Source organism: Felis catus, chromosome C1 (genome assembly GCF_018350175.1).
Source record: "Felis catus isolate Fca126 chromosome C1, F.catus_Fca126_mat1.0, whole genome shotgun sequence".
In the NCBI taxonomy this organism is placed as follows: domain Eukaryota; kingdom Metazoa; phylum Chordata; class Mammalia; order Carnivora; family Felidae; genus Felis; species Felis catus.
Window position 1 is genome coordinate 42,881,867 of NC_058375.1, and position 15,295 is coordinate 42,897,161.

The window sequence follows — 15,295 nt, forward strand, 5'->3', positions numbered from 1 at the left end:
GTGCTGTGGGACCTTGATATGTCACACACAGCCTCTCTGGGCTCCAGTTCCAATCTGTCCTTCCTTTTGAGGTTGTCTTAGTGGAGAAGTCCAGTGAGGGAACTGGTGGGTCCCCTGCCTGTCCACCCCAATGGGAGTGGGACAGCCTGTTACACATAGTTATTGCCACGAAGCCCTGTGCAGACGTACAAATGTTTGTATATTGTCGGCAGGATAGAGCGCACCCCCACACTAAGGTACAGGCTCTCTGAGGACAGGGTTTATCTTTCTTTGTTTGCCACTGCTCCTCCCACGATGACAAGTGCTCAACAGCTAGCTGCGAGAGGAATCGGTCACCCCGTGTCCAGATGAGGAGGCAGGGAGGGATTGGCAGAAGGCTGCCCAGCTGGTGAGAAGACCTGCACCCCCATCCCAGCTCCACCCTCCCAACGGCCAGGCTGGGAGGGAGGCACTGCTCTCACCTCCACGCCTGTGTCCTGAGCAAAGTCCTTCCGGCAGATGTGGGCCATGATCCCTGCCGCCAGCGCGTCACCCAGCACGTTAATCATGGTGCGAAAACGGTCCCTGGTGAGCCAAGGTGGGCAGTGAGTGGTGGGCACTATTTTTGGTAAGAGGAGCTGGCAGCAGGCAGGGCCCAGCCCAGCAGCACCTGCAGCCGGCAGCCAGGTTGGAGCCTGTGGCAAAGTGCCTTTTCGGTCCTCTCAAGCCTACTGCCCCTGCTCGGGCAAGGCCAAAGCAAGTTGATGCACGGCTGGATTCAGGAACATGTGGACTGTGCCCGTGCTCAAAAGGGCCTGGGCTTGGTCTGATGCTCTGCTCTCACCCCCTTGAAATTCTTTATATTTTTGAACAAGGGTAGGCACATTTTCATTTTTAAAAACTGGGCCCCACAAAGGCTGGTGTCAGTGAGCAGGGCACCCCCACTGTGCCAAACCATGGCAGTTCTCCCGGCCCACCCTCAATGCCTGCTGCCTGGGGGATGAGGCAGGTAGGGGGCAAACCCACTCACAGAGCCCAGTCGACAGCGATGATGAGGGTGATGTCGTCAGTGGGAAGTCCCACGGAGGTGAGTACGATGACCATGGTGACGAGCCCAGCCTGGGGGATGCCAGCTGCCCCGATGCTGGCCGCTGTGGCCGTGATGCTGCAGGAGGGGCAGGGAGAGGAAGAGGAGGAGCAGGAGGGGCAGGCCTCGCTGTTGGAGCCCTGGCTCCAAGAAGGAGTCCAGAATGCCAGGGCCTCTGGGGACAGCCATATGGGGCAGGGGTTGTTAGGAATGCCACATCAGGAAATTCTCAGGGTGGGGGGCACGTCCCTGCTCAAGGTCCTGTGACTCCATGGGCCTCCATCTCTGGTCCCAGTGGAACCTCCTGAGGAGTTTGTAGAAGAGCATGTGCCTGGGGCCACTGCCTCTGTCAGGTTCCAAAAAGCTGACCAGAAATTCAGGTCGTCCACCTGCATGGCTCTGCCCAGCCTCCCACTGGGCCTGGTTCCTGGGGCCAGACTTGTGCCCTCAGGCTGGCACACAAGGCCTTCCCCACGGCCTCTGACCCTCACCCCAGCACCCTTCCCTCACCTCCAGCCACACTAGCAGTCACCCTCCCCCCGTCCCCTCATCCCACCCCTGGCCTCTGCTCACCCTCTGCCTGCCTTTAGCCCCCTCCCTGCCCTGCATGCCCAGACTGCAGGCCCTCCTCTGGACCTTAGTTCCCATCCTGCTCGGAGCTCCCCCTCTGCAGGGTGACACTGGGGAAGGAGCCCTGAGTCATAGAAGCCAGGCCACATCCCAGCACTAACTTGCCGTGTGGCTAGGAAAAAAGCCCTTGCCTCCTCTGCACTTCAGAGACCCCATCAGATCTGAGAGCTCAAGAATCCTGAAGGTCCTTCCGGTGCCCTCCTCTTCCCCGGCCAATCCACCCTGGGTATGGGGTGTCAGGTGTGTACCTGATGGTGATGATCTGGCCGAAGTCCAGCTCATAGTTGTTGACCTGGGCAATGAAGATGGCGGCCACAGCCTCGTAGAGCGCTGTCCCGTCCATGTTGATGGTGGCGCCCACGGGCAGCACAAAGCGGGCAATCCGCCGGTCAATGTGGTTGTTTTCCAGCAGGCACTTGAAGGTGATGGGCAGTGTGGCTGAGCTGTGGGCAGAGGGGCCAGCGCGTGCCTACCACTGTCTCCCAGGGTACTCCGGGGCTCTGGGCTGCCTGCGTGCTAGGGATGGGAAGCTCGCCCCCACCCCAGGCAGCCCACCCATCACGGGGAGGACAGGCTGAAAATGGTCTCAAATGGCATTCTTGGCAAGTGTGTGATCAGTGGCCCAGCCAGACCCGCCCAAGCCTAGGCCCCGGAGACCCCCCACCAGCCGCACAGGTCAGGAAAGGAGCCACCATCAGCAGAGCACCTACTATGCGCCAGGCATTGTGCTTTACACACGCTCTTATCTGACCCTCACAGCTTCCTGTGAGGGAGGGGTTTTGAGTCCATTTTACAGATGAAGAAACTGAAGCCCGGAGGGGAGGAGGGGCTGACCCGAAGTCATACCACTGTGCCAAGCATAAAGTGGCTAACAGTAGGGCTCTGGGGCCGGCCTTGCTGGATTTAGATTCCAGCCTCCTACTAGCCAAGTGGCTCTGGCGGGTTCCTTAACCTGTGTGTGCCTTAGTTTCCTTATCCAAAACAATACCTAGATTACAGAGCTATTAGGGTGATGATTCAACAAGAAAGCGCTTAGAGAAGTATCTGGCACATTGCAGGCAGTCAGTGGTAGCCACTACTGTCATTGTTACTGTCTCTGTTACTAGAGCTCCTGGTGGCCGTGCTGAGACCTAAAACTCAGGTTGGTTTGGCCACAGTGCCCTTCCTTTCCCACAGGCCACTGCCTGGGGAGCCCACGTCCATTTTCCAGAGCCTGCGATGATCTCCCCAGATGTGCTGGGCCCGTGGCTGTGGTTTCTGCCAAGCAGGAGGTGGCCAAGGGCTGCTGGCTCCAGCAGGGCTTGGCCTGTGGTATGGGAGCTGGCAGCCATTGGGACTTTGCCTTTCCTTTCCACCTCCTGGCTCTGCCCTGTGTGGAGGTTCCTGGACGAGGCTTCTGGGGGCTTTTCCTCACTGGGGCCCTGCTCCTCCTAAGTTCTGTGTGAGGTACTTCTGCTGCCAAAGGTGGGGGCCCTCACTCCCATTTGACAGATTGGGAAGCTGAGGCCCAGAGAAGAGAAAGCAGTAAGGGCTGGAAGGGAGAATGAGGCTCTGAAGAGACATGGGCCTGAGCTCAGGCGAGTCCTCCACATGGAGCTTGGACATATGCTGTGGGGAGAACCACCCTTTCTTCACAGAGTATGTAGAGCACTTTCTCCTCCTTGGTAGACAGACGGGTGGGTTTGCATGCCTCCAACTCTCCTTCTGCACTCAACTGTGGGCCGGGATCCTTGAGAGCAGATGCCACCTCATAGGCTAGCCTTCGTGCCCCTAGTGAGTTATCTCCACTAATTCCCATGCAACCCTTAGAGGCAGAGACCACCCTGATCCCCAAACTGCATATGAGGAAATTGGTGCCCAGGGAGGTTAAGTGACTTGCCCACAGCCACACAGCCAATGGGCAGTGGAACCATGATTCAAATCCCCACTGGTGAGTTACACTGTCAAGGCTGGGACAGGGCATCCAGCCAGGATGTCCCTGCAGCCGTGGACAGGCCAAGACCCTAAACAACACAGGGCCTGACTCCAACGGGAGCACCGTATGGCAGCAAAAGGCAACAGCCATTGCAGATTCATCCCCCATCAGCTGTCCCGACCCCAAGATGTGTGGAAGCCACCACCATGTGGACTGAGTGCATCTCAGGGATGCAGGCAGCTGGGGAGGGGAAGGCCTTAAGAGGCCATAAGGGCTTTCTGCCATTCAGGCCGGTGGGGCCTCAAGCAATGCATTTCAAAAATTGGTCTCATTTACCACTGTCCATAGCTACCCCCAAGTTTGTGAAGTGGGCCATACTGAACTTTCCATGGTTCTATGGCTATGGACAAGTGATGGCTGGACAGATGAACGGAGTTCAGCTGCCAGCATCACTCCACCCTGCCCGTCACCCAGGGCTACCTGGAGGAGGTGGCCAGTGCAATGAGCAGGGCCTGGAGGACGCCTCGGATAAAGACAATGGGGTTCTTTTTGGTGATGAAGAAGTAGAGCAGGGGCAGGATGAAGAGGCCATGGACCACCAGCCCACACACCACGGTGACCGCGTAGAAACCCAGCTTCTTTCTGACTGCCGTGGGGTCGTCCATCTCCAGGATCTTGCCGGCGATGAGGAACACAATGCCAAAGGGGAAGTACCTGGGGGCAGGCGGCCAGTTCAGTGCCGGGCAGGCCTGGCACGGCATCACTGCCTCCTGGCCGCCCGGGGATCCTGTGAGGACTGAATGGGACTCTGTACCAAGGTGCCCAGTACATGTGGCCTCATTAATACCACGACGCTCAACCAGTCCAACCCGCACAACCTCTGGCCCCCCTCCTTGCCTTCCCGTCCAGGTCTCTGAGGAGGGCCCCCGCCCTCAGCAGGCCCTCATTTCAGCCCAGCGGTGCCACAAACTTCATGCGTGACCCGGAGTGGGCCTCTGCGTTTCCCCATCGAAACTGTACAAGGTCGGACTAGAAGATTCCTAAGGTCTGAGCTCTGAACCAAGGAGTGGCAGCTGGTTCTCACTTCCAGTGTTTCCCTTCTCCAAAAGCTAAGCTGATGAGACTCCATGGGCTGGGGAAACTGGGCCAGGAGAGCAAGGCCACGCTTAGCTTGTAACTGTCCTCCAGTGGGCCTGATCGGGCCAGAAATGGCAGGCCCGGGGCTGGAACTAGACCTGGTCAGGGCTGGGCCGGGGGATGCAGGGCAGAATGTGGCCAGGGCTGAGCCTCCAGGGCAGGAAAGCAGTGGAAGGGGCCGTGGTATCCCTCCATCTTCCCAGGGCAGGGCTGAAAGGGGGTGGGGTGAAGGTGGAAGAGGACACTTCTGCCCCCAGTGAGGCTTACCACACAGCCACCGCCACAATCTTCATGACGGACTCATTGAGGCACTGGCAGAAGCTGACTAGAGGGGTCCCATTGTCCCCCATGCGGCCCAGCATGATGCCTGCAGGGGCAGAGACACACAAGCATGTCACAGAGGCCGCACACCGAGGCACAGGCACGCACCACAGTGGCATGTGCCAGCACACGCTGGAGGCCCAGCAGGGACAGACCTGCGCGCACATGTGGGCCTCGGGCCTTGGCTGAATTCCCAGCAGCCTTGGATCAAGCACAGTGCTTCCCTGCACCCTCTCCTCTCCTTCCCCTGGGCCTCTACTGCTGGACCAGGGCTCTCATCTCATCCTCCTCTCTAATCCATAAAAATGTTCCCTGCCAACCCCCCACGCAATGACTTCCTGAACACTCCCACCATAACCAAGATCCCCCCTGCTTCAGGCCCCGATTGATCTGACCTCTGTCAACACCTCCCACCTCCATCCGGCCCTGCTTTTCACCTCCTCACTATGCTCTGGCATCACTGGCCTCCTTTACGTTTCTAGAATACGTCAAGCTTTTCACTGCCTCAGGGCCCTCGCCCATGTAGGTCCTGGTGCCTGAAACCCTGGCCGCCCAGCTCCCCACATGGCCTGGGGGCCCGTCCCCCTCTCCCCTTGGCAAACTCTCCATTTATTCTTCTCTGTATCATGTCTTTCTGATCCCTTTATATCACTTATTACAACTTATAAGTGTTATTTTCCGGTTGTCTGTTATTATTTTTTTTTTGTTCTGTCTCCTCCAATAGAAGGTTAGCTCCATGAGGGAAAGAACTGTATCTCCTCAGCTGGCACGTTGTAGGTGCTCAACAATAATCACTGAATGAATGAACAAACGAATGAATAATAAAGGCTTTTCCGGAGCCCCTGTCATTCTCTTACTTGGGGAGTGTTCGTGTGTGTACTATTCCCCAGGTGAGCTCTGTGCAGTTGGGCGCCATCAGGCCACTCCTGAAACGGTGACAAGTGACAGCTGTCCCTTCTGGTGACACAAAAATGGAGAGCAAAACACACTCTGTGGCTGCCCTTAGAAAGCTTACCGGCAGTGTGCTTGGAGGGGCTCATCACCTGACTCAGCCAGGGAGAAGCAGGGAAGGGATTTGAACCCTGGCTCATGTGACTCCAGAGAGAGGCTCTTTCCTGCCCCAGGCAGCCCTGAACTCACACTATCCGCAGAACAGCTACCACATGGTGATGGGACGACATGGGGGCCCTGCTGGTATGGGCAGGAGAGGCCCAAGTTGAAGGTGATACAACCTAGCCCTTGCCCATAGGGCCTGTGGAAGCCTGGCTGAGCTGAGACCCAGGTCCCCTGCCAGCTCTGTCCCTCCTCCCAGGCTATTCCCGCCCGAACCAGGAGACACATAAGGGCTCAGGCTGGCTGGGCACCTGTGTGCCGGGGACCCAGGGTCTGGTGGCAGGCCTCCTGCAACAGTCCCGGCCAATGGGGCCTTAGTATCAGCCGCGTCCCAACACCAGGGACGAGATGGGAAAGGAGGTTGTGTCGTGGGGACCCAAGAAAGCCGCATTCGGAGCAGCTGTGCAGGTGTGTCTGCTCACACTCAGATGTGGGCACACACAGATGCAGGTCCAAATGGAAGTGGACACACACAGGCATAGGCACGTGCTGACTTGGGCACACATACACGAACATATACACACTGACACATAGACAGTTACACACATCCAGGAAACAGTGAGTCAGAGGGTCTCAGGGTTTCTTTTGCTCTGCCAACAGAGGTCCTGTTTATATGTTCCCACCCCTAAGAGAGGCAGTGGCTGGGGAGGAGTGGGAATATCCAGTATTGGGGACTGATTGCCAGATGTGCTGTGAGAGCCTCCAAACACCGTCCTGTCACATGCTCGGGTCCCTGAGGCCCTAGCCCCTCTGCATGCCCGACATTTGGGCCAAGACGATTAGAGCTCTGTTACCCACTATGATCAGTCCATTCCCAGCCATCTACCCATCTCTCCAGCAGGTTTTCCTGCGTGCCTCCTCTCTCCAGTCAGTGTGGTGGGCTGTGGGGATAAATGGGGAACAAGCCAGGCCCGTCACTGCCTGCATGGAGCTTACGCCTGCTTCTGTGTAGACGCTAAACAGTTACAGAAACAGATAACTGCAATGCGGTCAAACGTTTAAGGAGTAACAAAGAGCACCTGAGCAGTCTGGGGGCGTTAGGAAGACTTTCCCGAGGACGTGATGCTTGCGAAGACCACAGTCCCCCTGCAAGGAGGGGAAGGTGCAGGGGGAGAGGAGGGGGCAGGGGCAGCCAGGCTGGGGGAGTGGGAAGATCTTTGGAGAGGCCCCTTCCTGGAACCGAAAGGCAGCATGGCTGGGGGAAGAGAGCAGGACCAGAGAAGCCGGGAGGCAGGCCGGTCAGATCACACAGAGCTCTGCAGGCCGTGTACAGAGTTCGGGACCCCTTTCCAAGTGCACTGGAGAGCCACTGCAGGACTTTGTGAGCCCGTGAGGAGGACACACCAGGACAGGGACCCTTCAGGAGGCTCTTGCAGAAACCAGGTGAGAGGTGAACTGTGGTGGCCCCGAACTGTGATGCTGGCAGCGAGCAGAGGGAAATGTGGGCTCGGAGAGAAGTTTCGGAAGCAGACCTGACAGATTTGGATGCAGGCCAGGCAGAGGCAGAGGCAGAGGCAGAAAACAGCCCCCAGATTTCCTGCATGAGCAACCAGTAGGACAGTGAGAAGAAAACCTTGTGGACAAGTCAGAGAGGGAGGAGAGGCCCTCACCAGGACCTTGGCCAGGGCGAAGAGGGAGGTAGATGCCAATTTTAGAATAAGACTCACAATGACCTTTGATAGCCTAGAAGGACAAGACAGGGACTGACCAGCTAGATTGTTCTGGATGGCTTGTCTCCAAGAAAGAAAAGGGTTGTGTGTGTGTGTGTGTGTGTGTGTGTGTGTGTGTATTGGTGATGGTGGTGAGGGCACTGTTGGCAGAGGCACAGCCATAGGTTTTGTGGGATCTGAAGCTTATACTATTTGGGGGCTCTCTTTAAGAAAAAGAATACTTTTTTGTTTTGTTTTGTTTTGTTGTTAAAAGGTACAGGAAGGCCTTTGCTAGTGAGGCCTCACCACTTCGTGGTGATAGCCTATGGTTGAAGGTCTTGGCAAGAAGAGTAGCAAAGGGGAGGGTGTGGTCAAGGAGGCCAACTGTGGGCCCTGAGAAATGACACACACTTGTCTGAGGACAGAGTTGACCAGTGGGGAGCCCCTGTGGTTGGAAATGGAAGGGAGAAATGAGGACTTTAATGAGACAGTGATGGATGGTAGATTTTCAGGTTTTTCCTGTTCTTTATTGTAACCTCCCCCCCCCCCCCCGCCGCCCGCCACCCTGCCCTAGTATCCCCAGACCTCAGTAAAATGGAACAGGCTGCTGGGAGGAAGCCTGAGGCATGGTCTTCTTTAAGACAGAGGAAACTAGCACCCAGGAGTGGAGAATTCCAAGTGAGGAATGCCAGCTTCGACTGGTGTGGGGGAGGGCTGGAGACACCCTTTGGTAATGGAATAGGGACTTGAGCCACTCTACTGGGTAGGAGAGAAAGGAATCACCTGGAAGATGGGAGACTCCAGGTTATTTAGATTAGTGGATGCAGGTTGCAGAGAAGGGTAGATGCACGAAGGGACTGGCTCCTGGCCACTGCCGGGGAGGGGAGGAAGCACATACCCATGGTGGCAGAGAAGATGACGATGCCCAGCACGTTCATGCCATCGATGGTGTCAGGCTCTGACTTGTAAACAACCTCGGGTGGCGGGGTCAGGTCCAGGGCAAAGTTCTGAACATGAGAGCCGTTCTCTTCCTGGACCCCGTAGATGAGGATCTGCCGAGGAGGGGCCTCCTCTGATGCCATCTTGGGGGATTTGACAACGGGGGTGGTCTTGGTACGGTACTAGTGGGCGACACCCCAACCAGGAAGGAGTCAGGACCAAATATTGCTATTAATATCATCAACAACAATAATAATATCTTGGAGGCACATTTGTATATAGTCGAGAACTATTTGATGGACGATAATCCTGTGAGGTAGGCAGGAGTATCATCAAGATTTTACCAAAAAGAAAACTGGGATTCCGTCATCCAAGTACGCCCTACCCAGCCATGCTTCTATTAGTCCCTTCCACCCTCTCCTTCCTTCTATGCATCATCACACCCATCTGGGATCCCCTCTAACCATCTCCTCTTCTACCCAGATAATTTTCTATTCACCCAACTATCCCTTCCAAACATCATTTTCCATCCACCTAATAGCCAGCCAGCCCTGCCTGCCACTGATGGAAACTTGGCCCTTCTATTTGAAAAGCTCAGGTTGCCCCAAGCCTTCTGGAGGAGAAGACGTCCCAGCTGCAAAGCCCTGAGCCTCCATGCTGTCTACCTTTCCTCCTCTGCCCCAGGGAATCCTCATTCCTCAGGCACTGGGAGTCCAAACAAGGGAAATTTCTAGCCTCCCAACACCACAGTATCAATAAGGTAAGCCTTCTGGGGCACAGGGTGGTGTGGAGAAACCAGTTAGGAAGTATATGGGACCAGAAGTTTCTGTGCTTCAGTTTCTTCATCTGTAAAATGGGGGTCACAATACTATCTGGCTCGTTTGAATAAATGAGGCAACACACGTAAAGTGTTTACAGCAGTGCCTGGTGGCCTTATGTGGCCATTACTGCTGTTATTACCGCCACCACTACCGTCAGCATTCCAACATTGGACTTTCTGTGTTGGATGCCAGGGATACGAAGATGAACCAGACGTGAATTCTGCTCTGAGAGCTTTGGGGAGGGAGTGACTTGCTTTGCTTCAGAGGATCAGACAGCTTCACAAAGAAGGGGATATTTGAGTTGGGTCTTGAAGGATGGGTAGGAGTTTGCCAAAAGAAAAAAGGGCATTCCAGGCAGGTATGAAGCAAAGGAACATTCACTCTTTCTCTCTCACACCTTCAATAATTTCCCGTCACTGTTGGAATAAAACCCAAACTCCCTGGCCTACCGTTCGGGGCCCTTCACTATCTGGCTTATTTCGTAGATAAAGACCCAGGAGATTAGGAAAGATAGAGAGATTAGCTCAAGATTTCACCACTCCTTATTTTGGAGCCTCCTATCCAACCCTCAACCTCCTCCTTTGTGTCCCCAGTCCCCAGTCCCCACTGCAGGGCCTAGCACAGGCAAGGGGGTCAGGAAATGCTCGCTGGATTGTCAACTAAGCAGCCAACGTTTTACAAGGGGAAAAGCATTAGAAGTTATTAGAAAGGCAGACAAAAATTTGTGCACAAGGATATTTACCATAATTTCTAAAAATGGAAAAACTTTGAAAACAACCTAAAAGCCTACCAAAAGGGGGCATGGTAATAAACTATAGCCTGGCCTTATCACAGGCTCTTGTCTCACGGCAAATATTGTATTTTAAACAAATGCTTAATAACCAGGGAAAATGCTCATGATGTAATGGGAGTGGGGAAAAGCAAGACACACACTGTCTATGCACCATTAACCTAATTTTATTTTTCTAAAGCATATTTATGCAGAGAAATAAGACTAAAAGTGTACCAACTACTGTCACTGTTGCTTGGTGCTGGAACAAGAGATGATTTTATTTTCTTCTTTGTATTTTTTAGTATTTTCCTAACATTTTACACTGAACATCGTTACTATTCTTATTACGGGGGAAAAGGATTCTTTTTAAAAAGAAACAGAAAACAGGCTTAGAAGCCAGACAGACCCGGGTTTTCCTACCAGCGCCATCATTTACTGGTGGTACAACCTTGGGCAGATCTTTTAATCCTTCTGTGCCTCAGTTTCCTCATCCGGGAGAGGGGCTGGCACACTGAGGGCAGGGTTACTGTGAGGACTGACTGAGACAGTGGGTGTGAGCATGGGTGTAAACCTAGAGCACAGTGGCTTCCCCCCACCCTTGTAAGTTCTCTTCGTCAGAAGCTGGAACCCAGGGCAGGGGTGTGGCCATGGGAGGCCGTGAGGATCCAGGTCTCCCCACCTGCCCTCCTCTCCAGCATCCGGCCTCCAGGAGGCAGGGAGACTTGCTGGGGAAAAGTGTCCCTTCCCAGCCTGGCCCAGGCTGGTCCTGCCTGCCCTGCTCCATCGCTCTGGGATCCACTTACCTGTTTGAAAGTGGCTTCCACCAGGTTGGCTGGGAACATGTTCCTGGGAAGAGAGTCAGCAGTTGAAGAATTCCACAACCCAGCACAGGAGGGCCTGCGGGGTCATCTGAACACCCCGCTTGGCAGGCAAGGCTCTCCGTGACCTAGCCCCACCTCCCTCTCCAGTCTCATCTCTTCCCCACCCCCCAGTACTCAAAGCTCCAAAGGCAATTGCATCCAGTTCCCTAGAAACACTGCACACTTCTCCAGCAGCCGGCCCTTCATCTACACTGTTCCTTCTGCCTAGAATGTCCTTCCTGCTTCTCTGGCTAACTCGTACTCCAATTAATCAGAGGCCAAGCCTTCTCTGATTGCTGGCCGACTCCGTGGGCCTTCCCTTGTGGATCACCTGTGCTCCAGCCTGCTGCAGTGTGGCAGCAGCTCAGGGGTCTGCCTCTCCCACAGATTAGGCCTCCTTGAAAACTCAGTTGTTCGTATCTTATCTGTGCTGCACAACACATGACTTGGCACATGAATGAGATCATAATTCTTGGTAACATTGTTTTCATAAAGCTAAAGGAGGAGGGTGCTTGTCCTATCAGCTATGAACACCTTCTGTAAAGATATAATTTTAAAGTGCAGTATTGGGGCGCCTGGGTGGCTCAGTCAGTTAAGTGTCTGACCCTAGCTCAGGTCATGATCTCGTGGTCCGTGAGTTCGAGCCCCGCGTGGGGCTCTGTGCTGACCGCTCAGAGCGTGGAGCCTGCTTCGGATTCTGTTTCCTTCTCTCTCTGCCTCTCCCCTGTTCACACTGTCTCTCTCTCTTAAAGTGCAATATTGACACAGCTGTCAACAGAAAAACCAATAGAACAGAACCTATAGCCCAGAAACAGAACCATCTAAATACTTCATTAAAAAAAAAATAAAGTGTATTTATTTTTTTTTAAGTAATCTCTACACCCAACATGGGGCTTGAACCCACAACCCCAAGATTAAGAGTCCCACACTCTTCCAACTGAGCCAGCCAGGTGCCCCTAAGTACTTCATTTTTGATAAAAATTGCTTCACAGATCAGTGAGGAAAGGAAGGATTTATTAGAGAGCACTGTGTGGCCAATCAACTATTAAAAGAAAACAACAACTTAGAATCCCTATTTATACTTTGCACCAAAATAAATTCCATATGGGTTAAAGAAATAAGAAATTTAAAAAATGAAAACATAAAAAGCTAGAAGAAAATATAGGTTAATATTTTTCAGATATTGGAATATGGAAGGACCCTCTAAGAAGAAAATGAGCAATAAAAACATCAATAGATTTTACTACATAGAAATTAAGAATTATGTGGGAGGGAGGGGAAAGTAGGGGATGGGCTCCCCACTGAGGAGGGCACCTGTTGGGATGAGCACTGGGTGTTGTATGGAAACCAATTTGGCAATAAATTTCATATTAAAAGAAAAAAAGAAATCCACCACACACACACACACACACACACACACACACACACACACAAAAGAATTTCTAGGGGCATCTGGGTGGCTCAGTCAGTTAAGCATCCGGCTCTTGATTTCAGCTCAGGTCACGACCTCATCATTCATGAGACCTTGCCCTGTGTGTGCTCCATGCTGACTGTGGAGCCTGCTTAGGATTCTCTCCCTCCCTCTCCCTCTGCTCCTCCCGCTCTTGTGCACGTGAACACGCACACACTCTCTCAAAAAATAAATTCATTAATTAAAAAAAATTTTTAAAGAAAAGAAATTAAGAATTTCCTAAGAGCAACATGGTATCCTGGGTGGGATTCTGGGGCAGAAAAAAAAGACATTCGTGGAAAATCGGTGAAATCCAAACACAGTCTACATTTTAGTTAATAGTGTTGTACTAATTTAATTTCTTAGTTTTGACATCTGTGCCATCATTCCGTACTTTGCTGACTTCAGGGAAAACTGGGTGAAGGGTATGTTTGTAAGTTTTCTGTAAACTTACAATTATGCCAAAATAAAAGGTTAAATAAATTGAGAATTCTCTGAGACAGATTCACATAGAAATAGAATTATAAAGCAAATGACAAACTAGGGAAACTATGTGACCAAGCGTTATCGTCCTAAATCTGTAGAGAGCTTTTACCAATCTTGTCTTTGTCTCCTTGTTCCTGTCTCTTCTCTCTAGAACATCAGCTTCCTGGAAGGCAGAGATATCTCTGTTTAATTCACTGCTGTGTCCCCAGCCACTGGAAGAGTGCCTGGCGCATAACAGGCCCTCAGCAAATATTTGCTGCATAAATAATTTGACCGCAAAAATATTAATACCTCAACAGAAAAACGATCGAAAGTCATGACCAGGCAATTCACTTTGCAAGAGAAGGAACACGAGTAGCCCAAAAAAGCTTTTTAAAAATGCTCGACTTCATCAATAAATTAGACTTCCTTTTCGCCTATCAAGCTGGCAAAGGATTTTTGAATGACAATACTCTGTGCTGAGGAGGTTCGGTGACCCAGACACCCCCACATGTTTCTGGCAGCAACCTTTCTGTAAAGCAACTTGCAATTCCACCTGAGGGTCTGCAAACTATTACACCTTTGTCTTGACAACCCACCTCTAGGAATCTTTCCCAAGTCGGGGATGCTAACAAAGATTTTTGTTCACATGTTTGCATCTCCTTAAATTTTTTTTTTCAACCTTTATTTATTTTTGGGACAGAGAGAGACAGAGCATGAACGGGGGAGGGGCAGAGAGAGAGGGAGACACAGAATCGGAAACAGGCTCCAGGCTCTGAGCCATCAGCCCAGAGCCCGACGCGGGGCTCGAACTCACGGACCTCGAGATCGTGACCTGGCTGAAGTCGGACGCTTAACCGACTGCGCCACCCAGGCGCCCTTGCATCTCCTTAAATCGGCCATGTGGACTGACCTTACCACCCACTCTTGTTCTTGGCAAATCTCTTCTTTTTCAAGACCCTGCTCATACATACATGGAATTCTATACGAGGACACGAGTATGCATTGTTCCTTAACCTCACATCGCAGCAGCCACTGTTGGAAGCAGAAACTATCATTTTTTTCCCACAGTCGTTAAAATATAGGTTCCGTGTAAGCATATGGCAGGAGGAAGAGACCTTAGAAGGAGCTACCAAGGCAGAAACTGGGAAAGAGTGGTCATGACTTTTCCCACTAATTTCAGCTTTGTCACAAGAGAGAGAAGGAGCAGGGGTCAGGGGCCGGGATCTCAGAAGCTCAAATGAGGCTTTTTTTTTTTTTTTTCCAAGTTATGAGCAGATTTCTGCCAACAGAATAGTAACTGCCTGCAAAGGCTTTTGACATCAAGCAGACCCAAAGCACCAAAGCCAGGGTTAATGCCGGGGGCTTGCCAGACACAGAGCTGCCAGAATGCAACGGTCCACTGGGCCTGGGTTCTCATGACCAAAAGGGAGGATGCCTGTGCTGTGCCAATGGTTAATAGTCTGAAAATCTCTCCTGGGCACAACCCCAGGAGGTTCGAGTGACTTACAAGGTAGTTTTCTAATGAAACCTAGAGGGAAGGCTGCTTTAGTCTGAAACTAGGAACTTTCAAAAGTTGTAAGAGACCGAATGGAACTTACACCTCGTATGTACATTTCTTTACAATCTCCTTTAAAATTAGAATAATTGAGGGGCGCCTGGGTGGCACAGTCGGTTAAGCGTCCGACCTCAGCTCGGGTCACGATCTCGCGGTCCGTGAGTTCGAGCCCCGCGTCAGGCTCTGGGCTGATGGCTCAGAGCCTGGAGCCTGTTTCCGATTCTGTCTCCCTCTCTCTCTGCCCCTCCCCCGTTCACGCTCTGTCTCTCTCTGTCCCAAAAATAAATAAACGTTGAAAAAAAAAATTAAAATTAGAATAATTTAAAATGTGGGTTGTGGCAGGGTTACCTACCCAGTCTCTATTCTCTCCTTCCTTACCGACAGGTGCCCTGGCATGTTACGGGACCAACAGGGCTTTGCTGTCAAACCTTGTCTCCCAGCCTCTCTTGCCAAAGGGGTGGCCAGTGAGAGAAAGTAGGAGTCATTGGGTGGTGCTTCCAGAAAACTCTCGAAAAGGAGCCTACTCAGCCAGGACCCTTTGGTCCTTTCCTCCCAGTGTCTTCTTCCTGCTGGAACATGGACATACTACCTAGAGCTTC

The 15,295-nt window shown here is 52.3% G+C and overlaps 1 protein-coding gene across 11 annotated transcripts in view; it reads right to left on the reverse strand.

Moving 5' to 3' along the window:
- The window catches only part of SLC1A7 (solute carrier family 1 member 7), a 78,104-nt gene that overhangs the window by 1,263 nt on the left and 61,546 nt on the right, over positions 1 to 15,295 (reverse strand). For 9 of the 11 annotated variants that reach the window (XM_023258704.2, XM_045035851.1, XM_023258694.2 and 6 more), the window contains 7 exons: positions 11,167 to 11,209; positions 8,730 to 8,952; positions 5,016 to 5,115; positions 4,092 to 4,325; positions 1,945 to 2,139; positions 1,010 to 1,144; positions 462 to 564 (listed from right to left, as the gene is read on the reverse strand). In XM_023258704.2, coding sequence (XP_023114472.1) covers positions 462 to 564; positions 1,010 to 1,144; positions 1,945 to 2,139; positions 4,092 to 4,325; positions 5,016 to 5,115; positions 8,730 to 8,952; positions 11,167 to 11,209 — 1,033 coding nt within the window. Of the gene's footprint in view, positions 1 to 461; positions 565 to 1,009; positions 1,371 to 1,944; positions 2,140 to 4,091; positions 4,326 to 5,015; positions 5,116 to 8,729; positions 8,953 to 11,166; positions 11,210 to 15,295 lie in introns of those variants that run through there. The other 2 variants (XM_045035854.1, XM_045035855.1) reach the window with 2 other exon arrangements.